At 41.6% G+C, this 27238-nt stretch overlaps 1 protein-coding gene across 2 annotated transcripts in view; it reads right to left on the minus strand.

Annotated features, from left to right (window-relative positions):
- The window catches only part of Pde1c (phosphodiesterase 1C), a 375343-nt gene that overhangs the window by 11108 nt on the left and 336997 nt on the right, over window positions 1-27238 (minus strand). The window contains exons 18-19 of one of the 2 annotated variants that reach the window (XM_059257883.1): window positions 9123-9191; window positions 1667-1727 (exon numbers count right to left, since the gene is read on the minus strand). In XM_059257883.1, coding sequence (XP_059113866.1) covers window positions 1714-1727; window positions 9123-9191 — 83 coding nt within the window. In that variant the 3' untranslated portion in view covers window positions 1667-1713. The remainder of the gene's footprint in view (window positions 1-1666; window positions 1728-9122; window positions 9192-27238) is intronic. The other variant, XM_059257885.1, reaches the window with a different exon arrangement.

Consider the following 27238-nt stretch of genomic DNA (forward strand, 5'->3'; position numbering starts at 1 on the left):
AAGAAACTACTGTGCATCACATTCAGCAACCTTCATAAATGTTCCCTTAAAAAAAAAAAAAAGTGACTCACTTCAAATATGCACCAGCTGGCAAAGTTGTCAGCATTGACGGAAGCCGATATTTCTCCCTTACTTCTGCAATGCCTGCATACCTAGAGTTACCACCTGTGTTTGCTTAAGAAGGATGTCAATGAGTCCATTTCCTCACAAGCTTCAAGTCTAGGGCTGCAGCAAACCTTTGCTTCATACAGGTGCTGCAACCCACCTTCTATCTTCAGGTTTCGAGATAACATGAAAGGCACTGAGGCAGAGTTCTCAAGCCCCTCTGTGGTAGTTTGAAAAAAAAAATGACCCCCCAGGGGAGTGGCACTATTAGAAGGTGTGGCCTTGTTGGAGTAGATGTGGCCTTCTGGAGAAAGCATGTCACTGTGGGGGCGGGCTTTGAGTTCTCCTATGCTCAAGCTACACCCAGTGTCACAGTCCACTTCCTGTCGCCTGCACATCAACATGTAGCAGCTCCTTCTCCAGGACCATGTCTGCCTGCACACCACCATGCTCCCCACCATGATAATAATGGGCTAAACATGTGAAACTGTGAGCTGCCACCTCAATTAAGTATTTTCCTTTATAAGAGTTGCTGTGGTCATGGTGTCTCTTCATAGCAATAGAAACCCGAATGAAGACACTGTCCCCTGACAAATTAGTGGAGGGAGGGAGCAATTGCATAAAGCAGGAGAGTCAACTCTTTCCTATTCAAGCAACAGCTGCCTTCAAATACCCTGTGAAATCCTCCCTCAAGAAGCTGATCGTTTTAGTTTATTATTATTTTTTTGTTCTCATTTTGTTTGTCCTGCCACACACAAAGTCCATGTTCTACACTGTGACAAATGGAGTTGTGTGAGGTCTTTCACTCTACTTTTCTCAGCAATATGTTGAGTTTTCCACTTGATTATTTAGATGGGAAATCTAAGGGCAATCAGATAACAGTATGCCCCTTGTCCATGCTAAACCATTTCAGAGGCCGGTGAAGGCAAATTCTTCAGAGGTATACAGATCTGAGTGCCACAGCAAGGCATAAAGCAGAAGCCTTGATTCAGTCCATGGTAAGTGAGTGACAGCTGCCAACCCTCACAGGGAACCTAAGGCGAAAGTTAGCTGCAGAACCCACAGTCATTTGGGATTCACGTGATAGAATCCTTCACTCAGAGCAACAGGCCTTAAAGTCACAGGTGGGGAAGTGATCTAAATCTCCAGGCAGAAGGCAAGTGTGGGAAAAGGTAGTGCCAAGTGTGGAATAATTAATTACCTGCAGACTTAGCTGATAACAAATCCCCCAGGAATGAGAACAGGCTTGCCACTTGCCAATAATGAATGGCTTTGGCCAAGCCATTCAGGTGTTCATGCCTCAATTTCTTGATCTGTTAAACACGATGTTACTACCAATGTCCTCAGAGAATTATCAGGATTTAATACATGTTATTAACTTAGTATTGTCCCTGATGTCTGTAAGTGTGAAATACATATAAAAGTACCTGTTTTTTGTTTTTTTTTACAAGCTGTATTAGGAGAACCAAAAGTCACCAATTGAAGTTAAATACTCAATAACTTACAATACATGTAGATTTTGTTTGGGGAAAAGAAATATAAGATTTCCATGTCTTCAGACCTTGAAGATGATCAAGTCTCTTCCAAGGAAGTTTCTGGATGGATGTTTTATCCATAGTCTCCTGCAATAGGACATACAATAACTTCATTGGGAGCCGGTTAACATTTGACACAGAAACTCTGTCTACAGCAGGCAGCAGAGTTCAGAAGCAGAGCCATATCTACTGCGAGACTACTGTGCATGCCAAAGTGTGTGCAAGGAGCAGTCAGCTAGATCTGCATTAGCAATGACTAGGTACTTACTATACCTGTCCTCTAAGATCACTTCGGGAGGCACCCTGGGAAGCTGCTCGGAGGTGACTGCTTTGGATGGATAACAGTTCAGACTGGTAGTGGCGGTAAAACTCTGAGCCATTCTTCCGGCAAGAGCCAACAGTCCCCCAGTTCTCCATCATGGATGCCCCTCACCCCCAGACTCCGTAAAGTTCAAAAATCCCAATGGGCAACACATGACGTAGGTTCTAGGGAAAGTATGTATGCATGTGCTAGTCTTTCCTATGCAAGAGCCACTCTGGTTTAGATGCGCAAGGGTTTCAGATGATGATCATGATGACCCCAAGCGGTTTTCTTGTGCTGAAGCTGAAAGATGGGCCTTTAGAAACTGTACAGTCCTTTAATGAAACAATCATTGCAGGCTTCTGACAAATAACTTCCAAAACTTCTGAAAGACTCAGCTACTCATATTTCAACTACACCCATTGGTTAGAAAGGGAAAATGTCAAAGTTCGAAGAGCACATGTTAAACTAACAACATGAATGACAACAAGCATCATTCTTTGGTAAAACAGTCATGGCTGTATGTAAAATGATTTTTTTTAATGTATGGAAAAGTATAAATGCTAACAAAATAAGTACCTACATTCTCCACACAGCTTAATAAGGTCAATGTTTTAAATATTTTTGAAGAGATTAAATAGGAACAGGGAAAATTCTCCATGAGTAAAGTGCTGCCGGTCCAAGCCTGAGGCCCTGGGTTCAGATCACTAGCATCGGTGTAAAAAGCTGGATGTAGTGTTATATTCCTGTAACCCTGGTGCTAGGGAGGCCTCCAGGGGGATGTTGAGGGCTTGGTGGCCAGCCATCCTAGCTGAATTTGTAAGTTCCAGGTTCAGTGAGAAAACCTATCTCAAAAAATAAAGTGGGACTTGATAGAGGAAGACACCCAACATCAACCCGTGGCCTCCACCCTCACCCACACACCCGTTATCCACACAAGGGATTGAACACAGGTAGAACTTCATTAGTATTTCTTCTCCATGACTTCCCTTTACCTCCCCAAAGCCATCACCTAGAATTTGTTTATTCCTGTGCATATGTGTGTGATATATCTATAGTCATAAAATATTTAATATTTCTACATGTTTTAAAGTCATACCAATTGTCCTAGGTGTCGCATATCTTTTAGTAACCTGATTTTCTTGCTCAACATCATGTGATGCACTGTTTATAAACAGAAAAATAGAAAATAACTACAACAGGAAGATGATTAAATGCCGTGATGCACACTTATACAATAGAGCTATACACAGATGGTCTCCAACGAACCAGCTTTGTATTTGGATGGAGCTTCTTTTGCCATATACGAATGTAATACTGCTGTAGTGCTAATGTGTACTAATAGGCAAATGTACACTGGGTATGGAGCCAGACTTTTTTTCTCCATACAATCAGATCATCTCTGCATTTGAAAAGCCAATCTAAACAGAAGGTGATGAACCAAAGATTGCTGTACATTTGAGGCTTGTTTCAACATTCCCTCCAGGCTTGTGTTGTGGCTACCACTCTGCATTCTTGGCTGTTTCCTTCCTTTTCTCTGTCTACTGACTTCCTGCTTGTTCAGTTTTTCATTTGGATGCCTGTTCTAGCTTAGGCCATTGTGCCACAGTAACTGCTGGGGTGGCTGAACAAGATCGGCAGTTTATTCTCATGGTTATATGCCTTGAATTTTTAGATCTGAGTCCCAGCACTGTCAGGTCCAGGGAAAGGCCCTCTGCTTTAAGTTCAGACTACAATTTCTTACATTCTCACTTGATGGTTTCAAAGCCCCTATCCCAATCATGTGGGTTCCACCCTTGTGACCTAGAACTTCCAACTAGCATACTCTAGATTAGGCTCCAACACATGGAAGTAGAGCAGGACCCAAAAGTTCAGTTCATAAAAATATTATAGGGTATATTTAATTATTTTACTGATAGTCCTTTGTGTTAGAAAGACATAAAAATTACCCAGTTCTTCCCAAAGAAAAAGAAGAAATAAGTGCTCCCAACTCCACCCTGCGATGTACAGTTTGTTCTTCCTGTCTTACTACAGCATGTCTATAGTTCCACACACTTACCGACATGACTGCTAACTTGTGGACGTACATTTGTTTCTGCACCCCACACCTTCTTCCCTTCTTCTGGCTATGTGCCCCTTTCAGCAATGGTGTAAGAGTAGCACATTCTGTCACTGTTCCCACTGAATAAAGATTCAAGGTTTCTTACTCTCCTTCGCTCATTACTAGTAACTGACTTGTTTTAGCCGTTTCATATGGCTTGTTTCCCCATGCATGTGGAAAGCCTATTTTCATTGCCTTCTGGCATCTACTGGAGCCAATGACATTTTGGTGCCAGGTGGTTATTGGTTGGTACTTGGAGCTTCCATGAACGTAACCAACTTCTGGTGCCATTTAAGGCAGTGGTTCTCAGCCTTCCTAGTGCTGCCACCCTTTAATACAGTTCCTCAGGTTGTTTGTGGTGACCCCCAACCATAAAATTATTTCGTTGCTCCTTCATAACTGTAATTTTGATACAGTTAGAAATTGTAACAAATATCTGATATGCTGGATATCTGATGTGCGATCCATGTGAAAGGGTCATTTGATCCCCCAAAGGGTAGTGACCCATAGGTTGAGAACTACTGATTTAAGATTTTTCTTGTCCTTGAGGTCATTTTGGAAACTCTCCTACAAAGTCTTTAAGTATAGATTTGGGTTGTTTTGTTTTGTTTGTCCTTTTTTTTTCCTTCAGGTATGACAATTAAGGGCTGTTGAATGTTGTTTCCCAACAGTCTGTCTGTCCTGAGGTGTGTGCAGTCCTTCTATCTTCCATGCTTCCATTTTTTTTAATCAAATGGTAGTTTACCATAGAATTCACCCTATTGATATATGCCTCTTGGGGTTTTTTTTATGGCCAGTTATGCAGTCACTATCATCATCTAATTTGTGAGAGTTTAATCACATCAAACAAAAAACAAAAAACAAAACCCATGCCCTTGAAAAGTCACCCCATGCTCCTCACTCTTCAGCCTCTGATACCACTACCCACTTCAAGTCTCTCTGAATATTTTACACAGACAGAATCATTGACACACGGCTCTTTGTCTCTGGCTTCTTCTACTGAGTAAAACGTTCTCATGGATCTTCAGATTGTATCAGTACTTCATTCATTTGGAATGGATGTGACATTTTGTTAATATATTTTTCAGTTTCTGGAAATGTAGGTCATTTCCACATTTGGACTACTATGCCAAATGTTACTATGAACACATGGGAACAAGGTTTCCTATGAAAATGAATATTGAATATGAATCTAGAATCCTGGGTCATTTGATTATGTAGAAGGTTTAACTCTCGCTTTGTTTTGGTTTTGGTTTTGAGACAAGGTTTCTCTATGTAGCCTAAGCTGGCCTGGAACTTACTATGGAGTCTGGACTGCAGTCTAATACTTGTCCCCATCCCCTGTCCCCTTTTTCTATCCAACAGGCGCCAACTCTCATGCACCAGGACACTTGGATACATTACATTTAACTTTTTAAGAAATTGTAAAAATTTCCCAAAATGAACTTCTGAAGTTCATTATACAGTGTAGAAATTAATCCCTAATCAAACATATTATTTGCCAGTATTTTCTCCCATTCTCTGATTAGCCTTTTCACACAGTTGGTAGTGTTGTTGCTGCCCAAAAGTCTGTTATTTTGATGAGGCCCAATTTACTCAAAACTTCTTATGTTATCTCTGGAATTTGTGTGTTCTGTGCTTCCTTCCACTTTTCCTGTCCCTATGGCAGCTCTGTGTCCTATCTAGAGTCTGTAGTTATTTCTGTTTGATCCTTTAAACAATTCTGTCAGAGCATGGCTTATGACAATACTTGTTTCTAAAGGCCCACAGTCATATTGGGAGAGTTGGAGATTCACTTCCAGTGCTGGCCTTGGCTGGTAAGAAGGCATATGGCTGTCTGTCCATTGCTCCAGGTCAGTAGCTCAGGCTGGAATTCCAAATGAAGGCCAGCATCAGGGGCTCTACCCTTTTTTACCCCGTCTTGTATTCTGACTAGGTCCCTCTCTGGAAGCCTGCATCCCAGAGGATTCTTAGTCCATTCTGTACCTTACCGAGAGTGCCTGCTTGTGCTGTGAAGCACAGCTGTCTCACGGCATCAGTCCTGTGGGATCAGGTACCTTGTGTAATTCTTTTTTGTTTCTGGTCCCCAGAGCTGTTGGTCTCTTACACCGCCTCTAAAGACTGTAATTCATTTTTTTATTTCGTTCACATCTGCATGTGTTTGGAGCAAAGGAGTATCTGTCAACATCTCAGGCCATCCTGGTCAGAATTTACAAAGGGAGTTTCCTTGCTTAATGACTGAATCAAATAGCCTGCAGTTGATTGATGTGATCATGCTGAATCTAGCCATGAAAATAGTGTTAATGCCTAAATCTTAAAATCTTCAGCTAGGTTCATTCAACTAACTACATGATCAGTGATTTTTAAAGCTACTGTTTGCTGGTTAATAATTTTCTAAAATGCAGCTGTGATACCACCAAAAGCTCCTATAAAGTGGAGCTTGAGACGGCACCAGACATATCTGAGTACAGAGCCATAAAGCTATCTAAGTCAGAAGGAGGAAACATGTACAGTTCCTGAGGCAGGAAGGGGCCAGAGAGAGCTGACATCTGCTGGACAGAGTGCCGGCAATTGTGTCATGCATTTTGAGAAGCACCTACTCTACTCAGTAGGCTTTGGATATGGACAGAACTTAGAAGTTAAGACTCTGGACCAAGTTTAGACTGACAAACACAGATGAAATACAAGGCTACCATCACAAAGGAAGTGTAAAATATATAGGGTTGAGAGACATAAAAGCTTAAGTTATTATCTAAGAAAATGTTTTGAGGTCTAAAAAGATAGTTTTAGATTGGTAATAGAAGTTAGGATAGAAAGTAAATTAGGTATAAAACTTTTAATTCACCAAAATAGGATAGATAATGGAATATTTTCTCTGAATTTTCCAAATACAGGTAAACTGGACATTTTAAATGTAATTCTTACCTGATAATTGTTCTTATTGTATATAGTTTTACTATGTCAGAGTTAAAAACCTTCCTTTTTACTTAGACAAAAAGGGGAAAATGTTGTGAGACATTTGATTATGCTACATAAAGATACATTAGTGTGATTGGTTTAATAAAGAGCTAAATGCCCAATAGCTAGGCCGAGAAAATAGGCAGAACTTCTGGGTAAAGAGAGGAGCTGGCATGCAGAGGAAATGCCAGTGAGGTGCAAAACAAGTCAGGGGCACAGAATGAAAGAAACGTAAAAAGCCAAGTGGTAGAATGTAGATTAAAAATATGGATTTATTAAGATGTAATAGCTAGTTAAGAACAAGACTAAGCTATAGGCTGAGCTTTCATAATTAATAATAAGTCTCCATGTTGTTACTTGGGAGCTGGCTGGCGGGACACAGAAAGACTCATTACAATGCAATATTAATTCTAACCAGATGGTTTAGAGAGCTGCAAAGAGAAATGCGCCAAGGAAAATTAGTTTCATGGAGTCACAGAAGCAAGAAAATTCAAGGCTCCTTAGAAGACAATGACTGAATCTATAGAACATAAACTGGAATAGCAAGTCAATGTCGATTATGTTTCATCTGTCTAGCATACCACTAATTGTGAAGTGAAGTAATATTGTACCTACAAGCAAAAAAAAATGTTAATTTAATATTTGCACACCATGGATTACAAACTGGATCAGGCTAGGCAGGGGGTGGAGGTGGAGAGAGAGAGTACTGGGAAAGATGACTGGAATTGGGGGTACTGAGCAAGACAATGTAGAAACCTGATTTCAGAGGGATTAAAATACAAGACAATATGCTTCTCATAATGGATGAAATATAGTAATTCCTCAAAGCAGAAATCTAAAAGATAAGTTCATATTAGTAAACAGGTACTTGTAAGATGATGAAAACAAATAAAATATGGATGAAATGTCAATTTTCTCATCAAAATGGTAAACTATAAAATATAATATTTAGCATTGACAAAAATAGTGAAATGTACACATTAATGAATTAATTATAATAAAAAATAAAAATCAGTATCACCAAAGTATATCTTGACAAGAACCTAAATATCTATATATTCTTAACTAAGAATTTCTATCCCAGAAATCTCACTCACTCCATACTTAGGAACCAAATATTTATGGACAATAATGTAACATGATTATGATAATAACATGCAAACTGCACAAATGTAAAGTTGTCATTAAACATGTAAGTAAACTGACATAATCATAGACATATTAGCTAAATGCCAAGACATTGTTTAATTTACTAACATGTAGAAAAGCCCTTTAATATAACAGTAAATTTCAAAAGAGAAAAAACAAAATTCTATATAAGATACAAATTGAATTCAAGAAAAGATGTGTATTAAGACCTAGGAGAAGAGGGGAATCTTAGTTATTGGGTAATGGGTAACATTAGTAATAAACAGAATTTTTTTGTTCCTGGAGTCTTTCTTATCATTACAAAAGAGCTTACACTGACCATGTTTACCTTTTATAATGTCTCTTCCTCAAAACAAGTCCCACTATGGCTAAAATTGTAATAGGAGTGTAAAGCTATGCATGAACTTGGTGAGACTAGCAGATGTTTGTCTTCCCTTGCACTTACAGCTGATCACCATGGGTGAATATTTTCCTAGGAGATGCTAGAAGGGATCTGGCTCACATACATTTCCATGTTTACAAGAGTGGACCTTAACTGTGCCTGCTGTTAGCTATGACATTGTGACAGAGGGTACTGGGATTAGAGGTGTCATTTCTAATCCAAGATAAAGGAGCACAGATGAGGTTGCAAAATTAACACTACAAGCCTGGGGTTTGAATCCAAGTCTGTCTGTCTGTCTGTCTGTCTGTCTATCATGTATCTGTCTCTCTCTGCCCATTCATTTTCCCTGCACTACCTGCCTCTCAGAAGTGGATACTTCACAGGCTGCCCAAGAAAGAGCACATTCCATTGCTAGGAAACAAATGGTCATATCTGGAACAAACTCACAAGTGAAGGCAACAGACACAAAGCTCCCTGAAATGGTGAACTTGAACAGAGGCTCTACTATAGCTGCTGCTCCCAACTCTTGAAACACTAGTTCTTTCTGTTGTCTGTGGTCATTGAGATAATAGGGCAATGCCATTTACCTACCTGGCAAGGTAAGGCGGCTTGTGGAACTAGTGCTTGGAGCGGGTGAGTCATGAGAACGCTTCTTTGTACCTATAAAGAGGAAAAAGAAGATAAGAAAAGTATAACTGTGGGTCAGCTTGGACTGGCAATGTTCATCGGGGTCTGAAGATAACATGGAGAAGATGGCAGGTCAAGGTTACAGGGCACTGTGGAGTCTATGATGCAGAAAAGCCAGGAGTTCAGCTTGTACCTTTGTAGAGTTATACTCCATACCTCTGGATAGTAGCTTGGCATGCTGAATATCAATGTTTGAGCAGACCACCTCAGTTTAGTAGGGAATCTTAAATGTGTTGTTTCTAGAGATGGTATTTCAGTGTTCTAAAATGGAGCTTACCATTTTTTAAAACCCCAAGTAGTTATAATATGCATGTAGTGTGGGATTCACCAGTTGGGAAATGGAAAGTTTAGGATTCAGAACTGAGGAATCATGGGTTTTGAACTGTTTTAGCTATATCCTTTCCCTGCTATCAGATCTTAAGTCATGAATGAGATCTGTCTGAGTCTCAGATCTTTACCTGGAAATGAGTGAAGTAACAACTATATCCAAGTGTTCTGGCAAGTCAAGGTGTGTTAGAGAATTCAGAAACTGAGGAACAACACTTATGCTACAGTAGTGGGGTCCTGGAGCATCCAGAAGATGGCGACTAACTCTCAGTAGGAAAGTGATTATCTTTCTTCATATAAACAGTTGAGTGCATAATGAAGAGATGAAGAGGCAGCCTCCAGGATGAGGTGAAAAAAAAAGAAAAGAAAAAGCAAACCAAAGGGATAAAACAAAGGGAGACAAAATTGTTCAGTAAAAGGACACATTTCTGACATGCATACCTCTTACACATGTACACACACATATCCATTTACACACCTATATTTATATATAAATATATAAAGTGATGTAGACATATATGTGTATGTTTATTATATAGTTATAAATATCTGCTCAGATTTCTTGTTACTTTATTTTTTCATCCACATTGAGGAGAAAGAGGCATGGAAGCCATAATCCAGCAGCAATCCATATGATAATCCCTTTAATGGGCTGGTAGAAATAAAAAGAGAATTCTCATTGGTTGAATGATAGAGTGTTTCATTGCGTAACTCATGTTGGTCTTGACCTCAGTATTTTTCTGTCTTAGTCTCCTGAGTATTGTGTTATAGGCGTGTGCCATCATGTGTGGCCAGAAAAAAATTAGGCTAAGAATATACATAAACCAATGTTATTTCTTTTATGAGTTCCTGCAACTGCCCAATATCTTAGTTACTTTTCTACTGCTATGACAAAACACCATGACTAAGGCAACTTAGAAAAGAATACATTTAATTTGGCTTACAGTTTCAGAGCATTAGAGTCCACAATGGTGGAGCAAAGCCATGGAATAGCTGAGAATTCACATCTTGATTCACAAGTAGGAGGCAGAGAGAGAAAAATGGAAATGACACAAGTCTTTTAAAAGATCAAAGCCGCTCTGCTGGGCCCTCCCTCTAACCCCAGAAGACTTCTGCCAAGCAGGCTAAGACCACACGAGTCAGAATAGGTGGGCGACCCACCTGCCAGTGGAACTGTATCTCTCCCTAGATTCTGCCTCTCTCCCCCAGCACTCCCCCAACCCACACCATCCCAGCTAGTCCCTGGTCTGCTGCTGATGGACCTTGCTCCTAACCCCAGAGGACTTCTGCCACTGAGGTGCAGACCACACAAGCTACAACCTGTGGATGACCCTCCTGTCCTGTGGTCAGCCCCCTCCCATCTCAGCACCACTGCTGGGCCCTGCCCCCAACTCCAGAATCATCCCACTGCTCTGCTGTAGCCCTCACCAGTGGACAAGCAGGTGAATCACCTGCCTATCAGCTGGACTGTGGCAACCCCTGGATTATACTCCCTCAAGACCCATACCACTGCCCAACCCCTCCCAACTCATCATCCTCCCAATGGCCAGCCCTTCTTCAGAACTCTGGTAAACTTTATAGGCCCAGACACAGTCAACATCAGTTGGAAGAACAGATGCCATAGGCACACATACAGTCCACAGTAGTCAGAAGAATAGCCCAAGTAGCTCTACTTGAGGCAAGGCTGGGCCTAGGTAACCCAGGGGAAGAGTCAGGCTTTATTGGAGGCCAGGCCAGATCTAGAGACACAAGAAGACTTTGGCTTTACCAGAGGCCAGAATAGATCAAGGGACTCAAGGCCCCCAAAACCCCAGGGGAAACATCCCACTGGACCTGAAGACTCACCAAGCACCAGAACCTTTGGCCACTTAGGCCAGAAGACCAGACAGGAAACAGAAACCAAGGAACAAAGACTCATCCAACAATGACAAACATGGGAATCAACACCTAGACTTTTAATCATCCCAAACCCGGATGCCTACATACCAATGTAAGAAAACAATAATAGAAAGGGTAATATGTCATCACCAGAGCCCAGCTATCCTACAACAACAAGACCTGAACATCCCAGCACCACTGAAACATAAGCAAACAACCTTAAAAATAACTTTATGAAGATGATTGAGGTCCTTAAAGAGGAAATGAAAAATCTTCTAAAAATTGAGGAAAAGACAAACAAATCAAAAATTGGAGGAAATGAATAAATCCCTTAAATATGGCCAAGAAAGCCAAGAATAAACAAAAAGGTAAAGGAAACTGTTCAAGACCTGAAAACAGAAACAGAAGCAATAAAGAAAACACAAACAGAGAGAATTCTGGAAATGAAAAATCTGAGTAAGTGAACAGGAACTACAGATGTAAGCACCAACAGAATACAAGAGATGGAAGAGGGACTCTAAGGTGTTGAAAATACGATAAAGGAAATAGATTCATCAGTCAAAGAAAATGTTAAATCTAAAACATTCCTAACACAAAACACTCAGGAAATCTGGAACACTATGAAAAGACCAAACCTAAGAATAATAAGAACAGAAGAAGGAGAAGAATCCCTGCTCAAGGGTCCAGAAAATATATTCAACAAAATCATAGAAAAAAAATTCCCAACCTAAAGAAGGACAAGCCTATAAAGGTGCAAAACTTTACAGAACACCAAATAGACTAAACCAGCATAGGTAGGGGACAGTTGCCCTCCACCACACCTATCAATGCCTGTGACAGGTGTGAGAACTGGCCCTAAGGTCCCAAGAGCAGGAGAGCTGTCCCCGTCCCCCCGACCAGCTGCAACACTTGGGAGAGTAGGCCCTGCAGCTCACCTAGGCAACACAATAGAGCCAACCTGTTGGCAGAGGTATGAGTGAACCAGCCCCGAAATTATAAGCATGGGAGAGCTGGCCCCACTACTTGTCTGTCATGTGGCAGTTTGGGAGGGTGAGAGATTGCCCCCCCTTACCCCTTGCCCCTCTCTACCTGCAACAGATGAGAGAGCTGCCCTTCCCCCTTACCAGCTGCAGCACTCAGAAGAGTGGCCCCTGTAGCTTGCCTGGGGAACACAGTAGAGTAGCCTTAATAATGTAGGTATAGGAGAGCCAACCTTGAGGGTGTTAAAACAGGAAAACTGGCCCCAACCCTTGCTCATTTCTATAAGAGGTGAATTAGCCAGGGCAATGCTGGAGACCTCATCCTGGTAGTGAGGACAGAGGAGAGCTGTTAGGCGGACCAACCCTACAGCTGCCCAGGCCCAGAAACAGGGTTATGTCTTGGACCACCCCAACAACCACTCCATCTGTGATCTGCTGGAGCATGTGAAGAGGCTGGTCCTGCAGACCCAAAGCTGCAGGATCTCCAAAATACAGGACAACAACAGGATATCCAAGAAGAGGCTTAGTGAGGGACCAGCATCAATAGTGTAGCAGAAAATAGAGACCTCAAACCAGACCAATGACTCTTTACAATGAACACTTGCAAGTAAAGATACATGGACAAAAGGGTTTTTTGAGTGACTCACTGTGTCACATTGCAGCTTTCATGATGAGATTTTTTTTTAAATAAACCCCCTTCCTTTTCTTAAAACAAAATTTTTTTTAAATTTTGTTTTATTTGGGAGGAGAGAGTACAGGGACAGAGGTTGGATGTGAAGGGATGGGAAAATGAATGAGATCAAGACACATGATTTATAGACACAGAGAATAAATAAAAAGAAAGTAAAAAAAGAAGAATGCAAATAGATTCATATCTATCACCCTGCATAAAACTTAAGTTCAAGTGGATAAAAGATCTCAATATGAATCCAGTTATATTGAATCTGATAGAGGAGAAAATGGGAAATAGCCCTGAATGCACTGGCACAGGAGACAACTTCTGAATCGAACATCAGACACTAAGATGGACAATTAATAAATGGGACCTCATAAAACTGAAAAGCTTCTGTAAGGCAAAGGACACTGTCAATAGGACAAAACAGCAGCCTGCAGAATGGGAAAAGATCTTCACCTACCCCATATCTGACAGAGGGTTGATTTCTAAAATATATAATGAACTTAAGAAACTAGACATCAAAAAAAAAAATCCAAATAATCCAATTTTTAAAATGAGGTATTGACCTAAACAGAGAATTCTCAACAGAAGAATCTCAAATGGCAGAAAAACACTTCAAGAAATGTTCAACATTCTTAGCCATCAGGAAAATGCAAATCACAACAATTCTGAGATTCTATCTTACACCTGTCAGAATGGCTAAGATCAAAAACACAAATGACAGTTTATGCTGGAGAGGATGTGGAGCAAGGGGAGCACTCCTCCATTGCTGGTGGAAGTGCAAACTTATATAACCACTTTGGAAATCAATAGGGCAGTTTCTCAGAAAATTTGGAATCAATCTACCTCAAGACCCAGAGATACCACTCTTTGGCATATACTCAAAGGATGCCCAATCATACTACAAGGACACTTGCTTATATGTGTATAGAAGCTTTGTTTGTAATAGCCAGAACCTGGAAACAACCTAGATGCCCCTCAACCGAAGAATTGATAAAGAAAATATGGTAGATTTACACAATGGAATATTACTCAGCTGTTAAAAACAATGACATTAGGAAATTTGAAGGCAAATGGATGGAACTAGAAAAATACCATAGAGTGAGGTAACCCAGACCCAGAAAATATAAACATGGTATGTACTTATTCATAAGTAGATATCAGCTGTAAAGTAAGGATAACCATGCTACAATCCACAGAACCAGAGAGGCTAGGCAACAAGGATGGCCCAAGGATGGTATCATAGATCTCCCTGAGAAGGGGAAATAGAAGAGATCTCCTGGGTGAACTGAGGGTGGGTTGGGATGGGAACTCTAGGGATTGGGTTTGGGGGATGGATGGATGGAGAGGGAGAGTACTAAAAGAGATGACGGGAAAGGGGGGCATTTCAGAGTTGGGTAGAAACCTGATGCAAGGGAAACTCCCAGGAATCTACAAGGATGACCCAAGTTAAGACTCCTAGCAATAGTGAACATGTAGCCTGAACTGGCCATCTCCTGTGATCAGATTGGTGACTACCCCCAATTGTCATCAGAGAGCCTTCATAAAGTAACTGATAGAAACAGATGCAGAGACCCACAGTCAAACCATTAGGCCAAGCTCTGGGAATCCTGCTAAAGAGAGGAAGGAAAAATTATAGGAGCCAGAGGGGTCAAGGGCATCACAAGAAAACCCACAGAAACAACTAACCTGGTTTGTAGGAACTCACAGAGTCTGAACCAGCAACCAGGTAGCCTGCATGGGACCGACCTAGGCCCTCTACTTATATGTGACAGTTGTACAGCTTGGTCTACATGTGGGACTCCTAACAGTGGGAGCAGCATCTCCCTAATGCTTTAGCTGGCTCTTGGGAACCTATTCCTCATACTGGGTTGCCTTGCCCGCCTTAATACAAGGGGAGGTGCTTAGTCTTACCGCAACTTGAAATGCCATGCTTTGTTGATATCCATGGGATGCCTGTCCCTTTCTGAACAGAAACAGAGGAGGAGTGGATTGAGGGGTGGTGGTGGAGGAGAGGTAGGAGGAATGGGAAGAGAGGAGGGAGAGGAAAATGTGGTTGGGATGTAAAAATCAAAAAATAAATTTAATTTAAAAACCTCAGAGCCCCACGGTGACGCACACTCTCCACAAGGCCATAATTTTTAATCCTTCCTAATCAGTTTCATGAACTGAGGAGTGCATATTTAAACAAATGGGCCACTTGTCCAATGGCCAGTTCTCATTGAAACCAGAATATTCATGCTATTAGTAAAGTCATATTTAGAGAACTGGGGTGACTAAAATTTGTGCTAATGGACAAAATTTCACCATCACAGTCCAGGTAAAGATAACAGGATGCTCTACTAAATAATTAGTATCAGAGGAAGCAGGAACCCAGAACTGGAAATGTGAGGATGAACAGTGAGTTTTTCCTACCCTAGAATATTCTGGTAAGATATAAACAGAGACAGATTTTAGATGCTGGTGACTGTTTGCTCTTTTCCTTCCACACCCCAACTTCCCCAAGATCCTCACACATCCAATATCATGTTCTCTCTCCCTCCTCTCTCTCTCTCTCTCTCTCTCTCTCTCTCTCTCTCTCTCTCTCTCTCTCTCTCTCTCTCTCTCTCCTCTCTCCTCCCTTCCTCTCTTCCTGTCTCTTGCTCTCTTTTTTAAAAGGGAAAAGCCCAAAAAGTATGCAGTCTAATTAGTGATGGTTAACTACTCCGAACATGAGGCTTGTCCTAGAGAGTGGTTAATATACCCCTTTGTCATTCTACTGAAGAAAACTGATTTTTCCTTTTCCAGTAGCTATTACAAATAGCTTCTTAGCTTCTGCTTTTCCATGCTGAGATTTTGTCTGGCTTGAGTTTGTGCAAGTCTTGTGGGCATAGTGTTCTGTCTCTGTGAGTTCAAATGTACATCAGACCTGTTCTGTCTAGAAAACATTGTTTCCTTGAGGCCATCTAACATCTCTGGATTTTTACAATCTTTCCACCTCTTGTTCTACCTTGATCCCTTAAGGGGAGGGAGATGTGATAAAGACATCTCATTTAGGACTGAGTTCTCCAAAGTCTCTCACTCTGTGCATTGTCCAGTTGTGGGTCTCTGTGTTAATTGCCATCTACTTCAAGATGCTTCTCTGATGAGGGTTGAATAATACAGTGAACAGTTGTTTTACTGTTACGTGAATTTAGCAGACTAATAGTAGTTAGGTTTTTATCCCCTAGGGCTCATGTCCTATCTAGTTTCAGACCTTTAGCTTTATTGAAAATGTCAGGTACTTGTTCCATCTCATGGGGTGAGCCTTAAATCCAATTTGAAAAGTGTCTGGTTACTCCCATAACATTCATGCCACCATTGTACCAGTGGGCATACCTTGCAGGCATGGCAGGGCAAGACAGTGCACAGATTCCTTCATCTTTTACCCTTGCTAAGGCCACTTCAGGTTTAACTAGAATTGGACCTTCTTGATGGAGAATCCCATGGGAAATTGCCCAGCTCTCTTCTAGAAACTCACGGTCAAAATGCCTCAGCTAACTTATCTTAGCTTCTATTAAATTGCCTACTTGTGCAAACCTCCCCCTTCAGCTACCCGCTTACGTTAGCTTCTGTTAAACTGCTTGCTTACACAAACCTCCCCCTGTAGCTGCAGAATTAAGATACCAGTATGTGGTTTTGTCTATTTTGTATAGCACCTTCCATCACTGTGAGTGGCAGTCAGTACAGGTAAGGCTTCCAGTTGATTATCAGCTCAATTTCTCCATTTTCTATGATGTAAGTATGTGTTGTCTTCAGCAATAGGGTCTTACTATCAGGTTGTGGAGGGTAGCCAACAGTTTTGACAATGACCTGTTATATTTGAGGGGCACTATGGGATCATTTAAGGCAACAACTCAAATAATATAATCTATTCATGGTACTGGTGGTTTTATTTGTTAGCATATGATAGGTATTCTCTCCCCCATTATATTGTGTGATGGAACAGCCCCAGGTTATGGCTCATTTTGCCCAGCTCTGGACATCTCACCTCTCTGCCAGACTCTGCCTGATGGCAGCAGCTGGAGAAACCAGGAACTGAAAACTTGTTCAGCCCATTGTCTAGATACCTTCCCTCTGGAGAGCCTGACCTTCTATCATGGCCTCTCAGAGGCTACCTCTCTCCCACTAAGGTTACTGGCAGCTCCTGACAAGCAGCAAATATCCCTGGGCATGGCCAGCCATGTTGTGTAATCCTTGAACCAGGGCAGCAAACCCTAGACAAGGCTCAGCAGGAACCCTCACATCCACAGTGACAATAACAGACCCTGCACAGCAGGGAGAGGAAGGTGAGGGCCAGGACCCAACCATATAAGAGGACTGACCACATTATGGTTTTTGAATGTGTAAGACTTTGGGACTTGGGATTTGGAAAGCCGTTGAATGCTGTAAGCATGACTTAATGGGCCATCCTAGTAGAAGCTTGGAAGACAGTAGTGCTGACAGCAATGTGGATTGTGGAGGCCCAGCTCAAGAGGTTGCATATGGGAACAATATTAGTAACTGGACTAGAAACCATTCTTACAACATTTTGCCAAAGAACATAGCTGTTTTCCACCCTTGTTCTAAAGATCTTCTGGGTGCTAAATTGAAGACTTTTGGATTAAGTTCTTTAGCAGAGGAGATTTCAAGACCGTCTATTATTCACTATGTCATATGGTTATTAGTGATCACGCTTATGCAGGTCTACAATGAAAAAGAGCAAACAGGGCAAAAGGCAATATAAAATGCACAGTTTGAGGAGTAAAAGAACACCAGGAGATTTAATGTTGGACATAAGTCTTGTGCTCAAAGAGACGGGAAATTTAAAGAAAGCCTGATGCTCTCAGGGCAAAATCCCTCTAAGCTAAGCTTCCAATTTGTAATTAAAGGAAAGCTTATACAACAAAGGGAAGTATCCCCAAATCAAAGTTTATACAAATGTAATACATGGATGGGGGGAAGTTCCACCCCAAGCAGACAGAACTTAGCATCTTTCAGCCCTATGGTTCTGACATTAGAGTCAAGGGTAGCAGAGCAAAGAGTTTGTAGAATCTTCCTCTGCAGTTAAGGAAAGCAACTGACCAAGGCCAGGCTTGTGGCAGGAAGTCTCTTGCAGGGACTCTTGGAGAGGCCATTGCTTAAAGCTGTGAAAGTGAAGATTTGATTGTGTTGGAGACCCCAAGATGCTGAGGATGCCAGGGCTGTGGGGTGTCTGCCGAGAGCTTCAAACAGGAGATGGAAAGCCGTCCAAGAAAGAGAACTGTGTTGTAGTCAGCAGAGCTGGAAGGAGAGGGAGATCAAAGTCCTTTGACATGAGGCTTTAGACTTTGGACTTTTAAATAGTCTTGAGACTGTGAAAGATGGGGGACTTTTGAAGTTGGACTAAACGCATTTTGTTTTCTGATATGGCTACAAGCCTGTGGGGCCCAGGGGATGAAATGTTACAGTTTCAATGAGGATGGCCCCATAGGTTCATAGATTTGAATGTTTCATTCCCTGTTGTTGCTCCACCAGGGACTCCGTATTCACTCTGTCAATCTTGGCGAGACTTAGGATCATAGGGCCATATGCAGAAATCTGAGCCCTTGTGGCAGTTTGAATGTAGCTGGCCCTCATAATCTCATAAGGAATGGCACTATTAGGAGGTGTGGCCTTATTGGAGTGGGTATAGCCTTACTAAAGGAAGTGTGTCACTGTGGGGGCAAGCTTTGAGGTCTTTTCTCAAGGTTCCCTCAGTGTGATCATTAGTTAACTTCCTATTGCCTCTGAGTCAAGATGTAGGACTGACTCTCAGCTCCAGCACCACATCTGTCTGCATGCCACCATGCTCCCCATCCTGATGATAATGGACAGAAACACTGAAACTGTAAGAGAGCCGCTTCAATTACATGTTTTTATTTATAAGAGTTGCCGTGGTCATGGTGTCTCTTCACAGCAATAAAAGATAAACAAAAACAAAAACAAAAATAACCAAAACCCTAACTAAGATAGCCCTTTAAGCAGGAATGCAATTTCGGCTGGCTGTGCTGGGCCTGGCAGTTTGAGAGCAAATACTCAGTGCATATACTGTTTTGAGCTGTAAGGGGAGCCATCTTCCTTCTGAACCACCAATGTGCTTTGACCTCACAGATGACATGGAATTTTAAGTGATTTCTGCCCATATATATTTAGGTTTCCAAGAAACTCAGAATTATGACTTATTGCTGGGAACTAGGGAGGCTCTTTGCTAAAATTTCCTGGGCTATTAGTTTTACTTTATGCTCCCACTTTTATTCTGATTTTTCTTTTTTCCCTGCCTCTGACCCTCTCTTTATGTACAAGTATGTATGTGTGGAGGCCAGAGAACAGCCTTGGTTGTTATTCCTCAGTACTGTTTACCTTGGCTTTAGAACAGAGTATCTCAATGGTGTGGAATTCATTGAGTAGGTCTGGTGGTTTGAATAATAATAGTTCCCATAATCTCATATATTTGAATGTTTAGTCCCCTGGTTAGTTGAACTGTTGGGGAAGGATTAGGAGCTATGGTCCTTTTGGAGTAGATGTGGCCTTGTTACAGGAAGTGTGTCACTGGGAGTGAGTTTTGAGGCTTCAAAAGCCCACGCCAGACCTGGTATCTCTCTCTCTGCTTGCTGTTTGTATATGTATCAGCATATAAAACTCTCAGCTATGGCTCCAGCGCCATGTCTGTCTGCTTCCTGCCATGATGGTCATGGACTCTACTGCCCTCGGGAATAATAAGACCCAGATTAAATGCTTTCTTTTCTAAGAGTTTCCTTGGTTGTGTTGTCTCTTCACACCAATAGAAGACCAAAACAGTAGGCTAGGCTGGCTGGCCAGCAAGTTCCAGAGCTCCACCTATCTTCACCTCTCAAGTGTTGGGGTTAAAAACATGTACCATACCACCCAGCTTTTCTTTAATGTGGGTTTTGGAAATCAAGCTCATGTCATTATGTTCTCAGGGTGAGGACTTTACCAACTGTGCCATCCATCTTCCCAGCCTTTAATCCGCTTTTTTAATTTAAAGAGTGTATTCAATTTATGAAACTTTAGAATTCTCAACTATTTCATAAGTGGGCAAGATATACCAAAGAATAAGCAAGTATATTGACACAAACTTTACTTCATTTTCCTCAACTATTACACTTTAAAAACATCAATTTCATGCAATGAGCACAGGACCCAGTGCCACTGCCTGGATGCCTCCCAAACAGATCAGGCCAATCAACTGTCTCACCCACTCAGAGGGCCTGATCCAGTTGGTGACCCCTCAGCCATTGGTTCATATTTCATGTGTTTCGGTTCGTTTGGCTTGGCTCGGCCTGGGAGGAGGGGACTGGACCTACCTGGACTGAGTCCACCAGGTTGATCTCAGTCTGTGGGGAAGGCTTTGCCCTGGAGGAGATTGGAATGGGGGGCGGACTGGGGAGAAGGTGAGGGGGGCGGGAGGGGGAAGAACAAGGGAATCTGTGGCTGATATGTAGAACTGAATTGTATTGCAAAATAAAAATTAAAAAAAAAAACATCAATTTCAGGACACAATTTTGATAGTCATGTAAGAGCGCTTTGTAAACACTGAGGTGTAACAGTGTTCATTACCGTTTGGCTTTTATTCTAAAGGAATTTGTGTGTGTGTGTGTGTGTGTGTGTGTGTGTGTGTGTAATAATACAATGCACACATGCAATGGAAATATGTCATCTTCGGGAAATGGGAACTTCAAAGGCAGGAATTAAACTGTTCTTGATCTACAGTGAATGTTTAGAAAGTAAACAATATAATCAGTCAGCCCAGGGCAGAAATGTCACCAGGGCAGCTTATGTGACTGGTGCCTTTTGACAAACAAATGGCTCTCAGATATTTCAAATTAATGTCCTTGGTTAGTTCAGCCAAAAGGCAATGAATCCAATTATTCAAGAGACTGGGAAGAGGCAGAGATGGAGGTGACAGCCAAGGCTGCCACCCACAAGGTGAACACACACACCTAATGAAGGACAGCCTGAGGTTAGTGAGAAACCCAAGTGATTCGTGACTTAACTCAAACAACTCATTTTCTTTCTACAAAATAGGGTAGCATGGCCAAGCACAAGCCTGCTGTGAAAAGAATGATTTCAGAGCCCTGTGAGTCCAAATATCATAATTATGAACAGTCTGATAATAGCAGTATTGTTATAAATACAACCAGATGCCACAGGGCAGCGTAGGTATGGAAAGGCCATGGTGGGAAAGGATGTTGACATAGTAGGCATTTTAAATCAATGTGTTTTAGTGTGTTATAAGTCTGCCCTTATGATAGTCATAACTTTCTGGTCACTGGTGCTTAGTAAATCTGCTGCCACCTTTGTGTTCCAGTCGGTCTATGGTAGTGGGCTGATATCTCAGACAAATGATCACTCATGTCGTTTTATATCCTAAAAGGAAGGGCATCAGGTTTTCCTCCTAGTTGAGGAATCACTGAAAGTTTGGAAGATCTCAAGGGGTTGTCCTCTAGGTATAAATACCCAGAGCTCATACCTGCAGTGTTAAATGGACTTTCCCCACAGCACACCATCAGTTCTGTTTGCTCTGGTGAGACTTGATTGTCTGCTCACCACAAAGAACCAAAAATAAAAGCTTTTCACACAGCAGCATTTTATGCTATTGAAATATTGCTCTTTAACATTTGAATATGCTCTGATATTAGACATGCCCAGAATATTTAACAACCTTTGACCCTATAACTGTACATTTAGCAAATTGTCCAGTGAAGATATTCCAAAGTGTGACAAAACCTAATATATGAACAGATTCATTTTTGTTATTTAAAATTAAGATGCTAAAATAAAAATATCTAACTTCATTGATCAATAGGAGAGAGGAAGTTAAGTAAACTGCACTAGAACTGCAAGATGAAATGTATTATGCTTGCACTGAAATTATATTAATGAGGAGGTTTAAAAAACAGGAAAATGCTTACATGCCAATATTATATGAATGGGCCGTAATGATTACTTAAGTACACTGTATGGCCTTAACTGTGTAAATATGCACAGTCAAAGACCTTAAGGAAACAGTGGAATACCAACAGTGATTAATTGTGGGCTGGTGTAGTACAAGTGACTTTAAGTTCTTATCAATGATCCAGTAACAGCAATTTTATTATAAAACAAGCAAATCCCACAGGGCAGAAGTACATCACTAAAGGCTATAATTTAGAAGGCGTGTAGTAATCCAACAGAGTTATTGTGCAAGAATAATATGCAGAACTACACTGAGTAGTAATTGTGTGGTACACTTCATCACCACAAGGGGGTGCCTCTTAGTGGCCACTTTGAAGTTAGCAGCTGGGTACAGATCTTATTTTAGTAAATGGCTTCTGTCCTCAAAGACAAGAATGATGACCAGACTAATGCTAGTCTATTCTGAAGAGCAGGAAAACATTTTCAAGGACGGGGAAAGAAAATACAGTTTAGAATTTGAAAGTTGGTACCCAGGAATATTGTACTCTGTGAAAAATATCTTGGAAGCCGGCCTAATTCCAAGAACCGTAGCTTTCGATAATCCATTTAACGCAACCTTCAGCCCACAACAACTACACGAACACAGTCATGCTCTGTGAATACCCACCACTGAGCAGTAAAAGTAGCTGCCACTTGAGCTCTGCCCAGGATTCCGGAGAACTCGAGTGATGGAGGGGAGAGCGTGTCTGGCAGCCCCAAATCTGGCATAAAATGTGGACCACAACAACTAACAATTACAAGAAAAAAGCAGCCTTTTTATTTGCTCAAATTCCAATTAAGAGGTTAAGTCATGTTTTTATTTGACAATTAGAAGAACATACAATTACTTATTTATTACTAGATGCTAGAGGGAATTAGACATGAAGAATCATCAGGCTCTCTGTGCAATAAAGATTTACAATAAACAGATTTGTAATGTTTTTAACAGCAGTTTGGCACTCTCTGTTTTACATGAATCCCATGCTTTGATTTTGCATTTGGAGGTGTGATGCTACAGTGTGTGAATAACTTTGAGCAGGAAGCAGCAGCACCATAGGGAACAGAATGCTCTTTCTTAGAGTGGATGGTCCTCCCCATGCTCTGTGATACAGAAATGCAAGTTTAAACCCGCATTATGTCTGCCTGAGACTCACTCACATCAGGGAGGTACATGATACTGTGCCACAAAGTAAAGACAAGCCATTCTCTTCTCTGTCTTCTTTTTTGGAAAGACATCTGCAGGATACAACCACAGGTTTCTTTCTTTGTTTGTTTGTTTATTTATTTTTTGTTTTTCGAGACAGGGTTTCTCTGTGTAGTTTTGGTGCTTCTCCTGGATCTCGCTCTGTAGACCAGGCTGGCCTTGAACTCACAGAGATTCACCTGGCTCTGCCTCCCAAGTGCTGAGATTAAAGGCATGCACCACCACCATCTGGCAACCATAGGTTTCTTAACTTCCCCCAACAATTATGACCTGGGGAAAAGTCTGGAAGACTGGCTGACCGCTTTCTTCAGAGTTCTGCTAAGTGTTCTTGATACTGTTTCAAGCACTCCCCACAAACCTAGCTCTCTGGATCTGAACAGCAGCAAAGTCTAAGGCTTAGGGTCTTCACTTTCTATTCCCACACAGCCAGGACCAGGGCCGCTCCCTACAAAGAATAAGTCTACAGACTCATGGTAAGAACTTCACACTCAGAGGGAAAAAAACTCTGTGACAGAAAAAAAAAAAAAAAAAGAATTGTCCCACAGTCAAGGAAGACAATGACATTGTATTACCCTAGAAGTGCTTCACCTTGTTTTGAATCCTTTCCTCCACTTAAACTCTCCTTTCCTTGCTTCTCTTCACCAATCTACCCCTTACTCCCCACCTACCGACCTCTACCTTGCTTTTAACACAGAACACTTCCTCACTCAGATTACACTGGAAATGTGCCTCACCCCCAATCCCCCATTATTTGGTGTTTCTGTGTTCTCTAATGATACTGCAAGTAGAATGGCTTATGTGGGCAGAATCAACTAAAGAGACTTAGAAAATGCCAGAAAATGAGAGACAAGAAAGGAACCACCAAGGGGAGGGCATGAAGCAGGGAGAGGATACTTCAAAAGTGATGCAGGGCGGGGTGTGTGTCGCTGTACAGGGTGCACAAGAGCTGATAAAACCCTAGCCACGATCTACAAATGAAAATAGCAAAAATATTTCAAAATTTTACAGCATATAAAATTGTATAAAATATCATAGAAGTAAGGGGCGGGGAAGGAAAGTCATTCTCTACAGTCTGTTTCTAGAGTCCATCACTGGATGATATGTATGGCTGTAGATTTTCACTATAAAGCTATATGTATTAACCTGTGATTACTTTTATACCATCACACGTATCACACATATACCTCTTTGAAAACAAGAATAGCAGTATACAAAGCCCCCTCCCTAGGATAGAGCACACAAGAGGAGCAAAGGTAAGCAAGGTTGTGCTTCCTGAGCACTTGTTTAAAAGTCATTCCAGTCACAGAACTCTGGTGAACTTGCCCGTGAGTGCTTTGCAAGCATAGACATCAGCTCCTGTGAAGAACGCATGTGGGAGTCTCAGAGGCAATGGCCGAAGCTGACCACTCCAGGAAAGACATCCCATAGTGACACTGACTGAACTGTTACAGCCAACAATCACCCAGAAGGTAGAGGAATCCCCAGGAGAAACTGGGCAAGTGTGCCCTGGGTCGGCTGATAGGTCCCACCATTCCCACTGCTCTGGCTCCGCAATGGCCACTTAGTTCCAGAACAAGTGTATCAAGGAATCCTGCTATTGCCAGTATTAACCCGCTTTCACTTGAACAAAAGCCAGAAATAACGGTAATTCATCTCTAATATAGGTGCCACTATTTTAAATGAAAATGGGAAGGGGGGATGATATAAGAAGATAATTAGGACTTAATCTTTAAAGCTGACCATGAACTTTTCAGTCCAGGTCTCCCACTGTCCCTCACCACTGCTTCCTGTGAAAACAAGTTCTTATAGGTGGCAGTTCTTGCTCATCACTGGCGTTCTCCAGGAGAACATGTTCCACTTACAAATGTCCAACGAGAACCTCCCATTTTCTAACCTCACTAGACTCATGGTTGTTAACAGTCTCGCCAAATCTGTAGATGGCCCTGGTTACATCCAGACTCCAGTGCCACCTCTGTGCCTCCCAGTGTCTCTGCTTGGACACAGGGTAATGAGTCTCCTGGTTTCACAGGAGCATTTGTTGCTGTCCATTACTGGCTTCTCATTATGCTCACTTTCTCAGTGATAATGAGGCCTTTAATCACGGATTGCTGTTGATGAATTACAAGTATAATTTCCCATTTGTTCAAGAACAAGAACCAATATAACACCATTATTGAAACATTATGTTCTGTAGCACTCGGCTCCACTGCAGCTCAGCGCTGTGCCCACCACGCAGGCAGAGTAGACCGTACAGTGGTTTCTCATGCTGAATGGATAGTATTTCCTATTTGCTCCAAGAAAGTCCAAGTTTCAGCCTGGGTTCTAAGCAGAGTCATGAGTGTTTCAGGTAGGTTGGTGCCATCATCCTCAGTTCATCATTCTCAGAACTTTATTTCATTGATTTTTACTTATTTATTTTTGTTCCTTCTCAAATTTAAAGGCCACAGAAACTATTTTAATCTATTTTCATGTACTTGTTGGCTTTAACAATTTCCCCAAATAGCCTGATGTTTCCTCTCACTTGTGATAACTAGGTATATTAGTGTAACTTGAGTATGTATATGTCTGCTTTTACCCAGAATGCAAGTCTCCTGAATGCAGCCATGTGGATGACGAAGATGCTGAGCACATGGTGAAGAAAATTGGAACTTTGCACTGAAAGGGGATGGTATAATCCCACCTGACAGTTCTGCTCATGCTTCCTGAGTGTTGGCTGGGTACTAGGCACTGTGACAGACCAGGATTGTAAGTCATGCAGTGAGGGGGCTGGATCTCAAAATTAGCATGAAGTGCCTGACTGGGAGAAAAGGAACTCCTCTGACCTCCTTTACTTGGAAAATGATGCTACACTCAGACCTCCAATCCTGGGATCTTCTCTGTCTCATTACAAGAGAGGATTTTCTGCTTTTTTATTAATTGGTTTCCTCACCCTCAGTGGGAGAACATTACAAAATGTTTCTCATTATCAAAATCTCTACTTTGACATTAACAAAAAAGGGAAGAAAATATACATTAGCTCTCTAACCATCCATCTACCTACCTACTCCATCTATGTCTATCTATGGAAAAATGTGAGAGAGTTCAAGCTCCCAACTCCTGTAACATGGAGCACAAAATAGTCTCCCCTCCTCTCTCCTCTCTCTCCTCTTTCTCTCTCTCTCTCTCTCTCTCTCTCTCTCTCTCTCTCTCTCTCTCTCTCTCTCTCTCTCTCTTCTCTCTCTCTCTCTCTCTCTCTCTCCTCTCTCTCTCTCTCTCTCTCTCTCTCTCTCTCTCTCTCTCTCTCTCTCTCTCTCTCTCTCTCTCTCCCCTCTCTCTCTCTCTCTCATTTTATGATAATAGTACATTTCCTCCTCATTTTTACACTTTCTGGAGGTGGAAAACAGAATGTCTGAGATTCTGCACATGAGATGAATCCATAACACTAGGTTGGCTTTGGCTTTGGTATTTAGCATGATTTTAGTGGTTAAGAGTATTAGTGTGTAGAATCTTCTCAGATGGTTTTCATAGTTTTTAAAAACCCCAAGAACAAAATGGCCTTTGGAAGAAAGTGCATTAACGTTTTAAAAATGCATCTTTTAACTGCTGCCCATAAGCTATTAGGACTCACAGACTAGGGAAGGCAGCTATGAGTAAGAAATAAAATACAGAATTCTGTAAGGATTAGTTTCTCTCCCCTAAGATCAGCCCCCCACAGTGGCACAGCTTGGATATAGGCTTGTTTGGTGATGTGAAGATGCAGCTCAAGTGTTGGCTCCAGTTATCATGTTACACCCAGGAACAGAAAGGCTTGTGGTTTGTTATAATACTAATGAGCATGAGGCCACTGCTGTGTCCACAGTTTCTCATTGCAACTCTGGTGTGCAAGGCTGTGTGTGCTGTGTGCATAAGCCAGAGCAAGATGAGTGATGGGGGCAGCGGGATAATGCTGGTGGGATGTCGATGCTAAACTCGAAAGAAGCCATTTCAAGAAAAGTAAAACCCA

Source organism: Peromyscus eremicus, chromosome 3 (assembly GCF_949786415.1).
Source record: "Peromyscus eremicus chromosome 3, PerEre_H2_v1, whole genome shotgun sequence".
NCBI lineage: Eukaryota > Metazoa > Chordata > Mammalia > Rodentia > Cricetidae > Peromyscus > Peromyscus eremicus.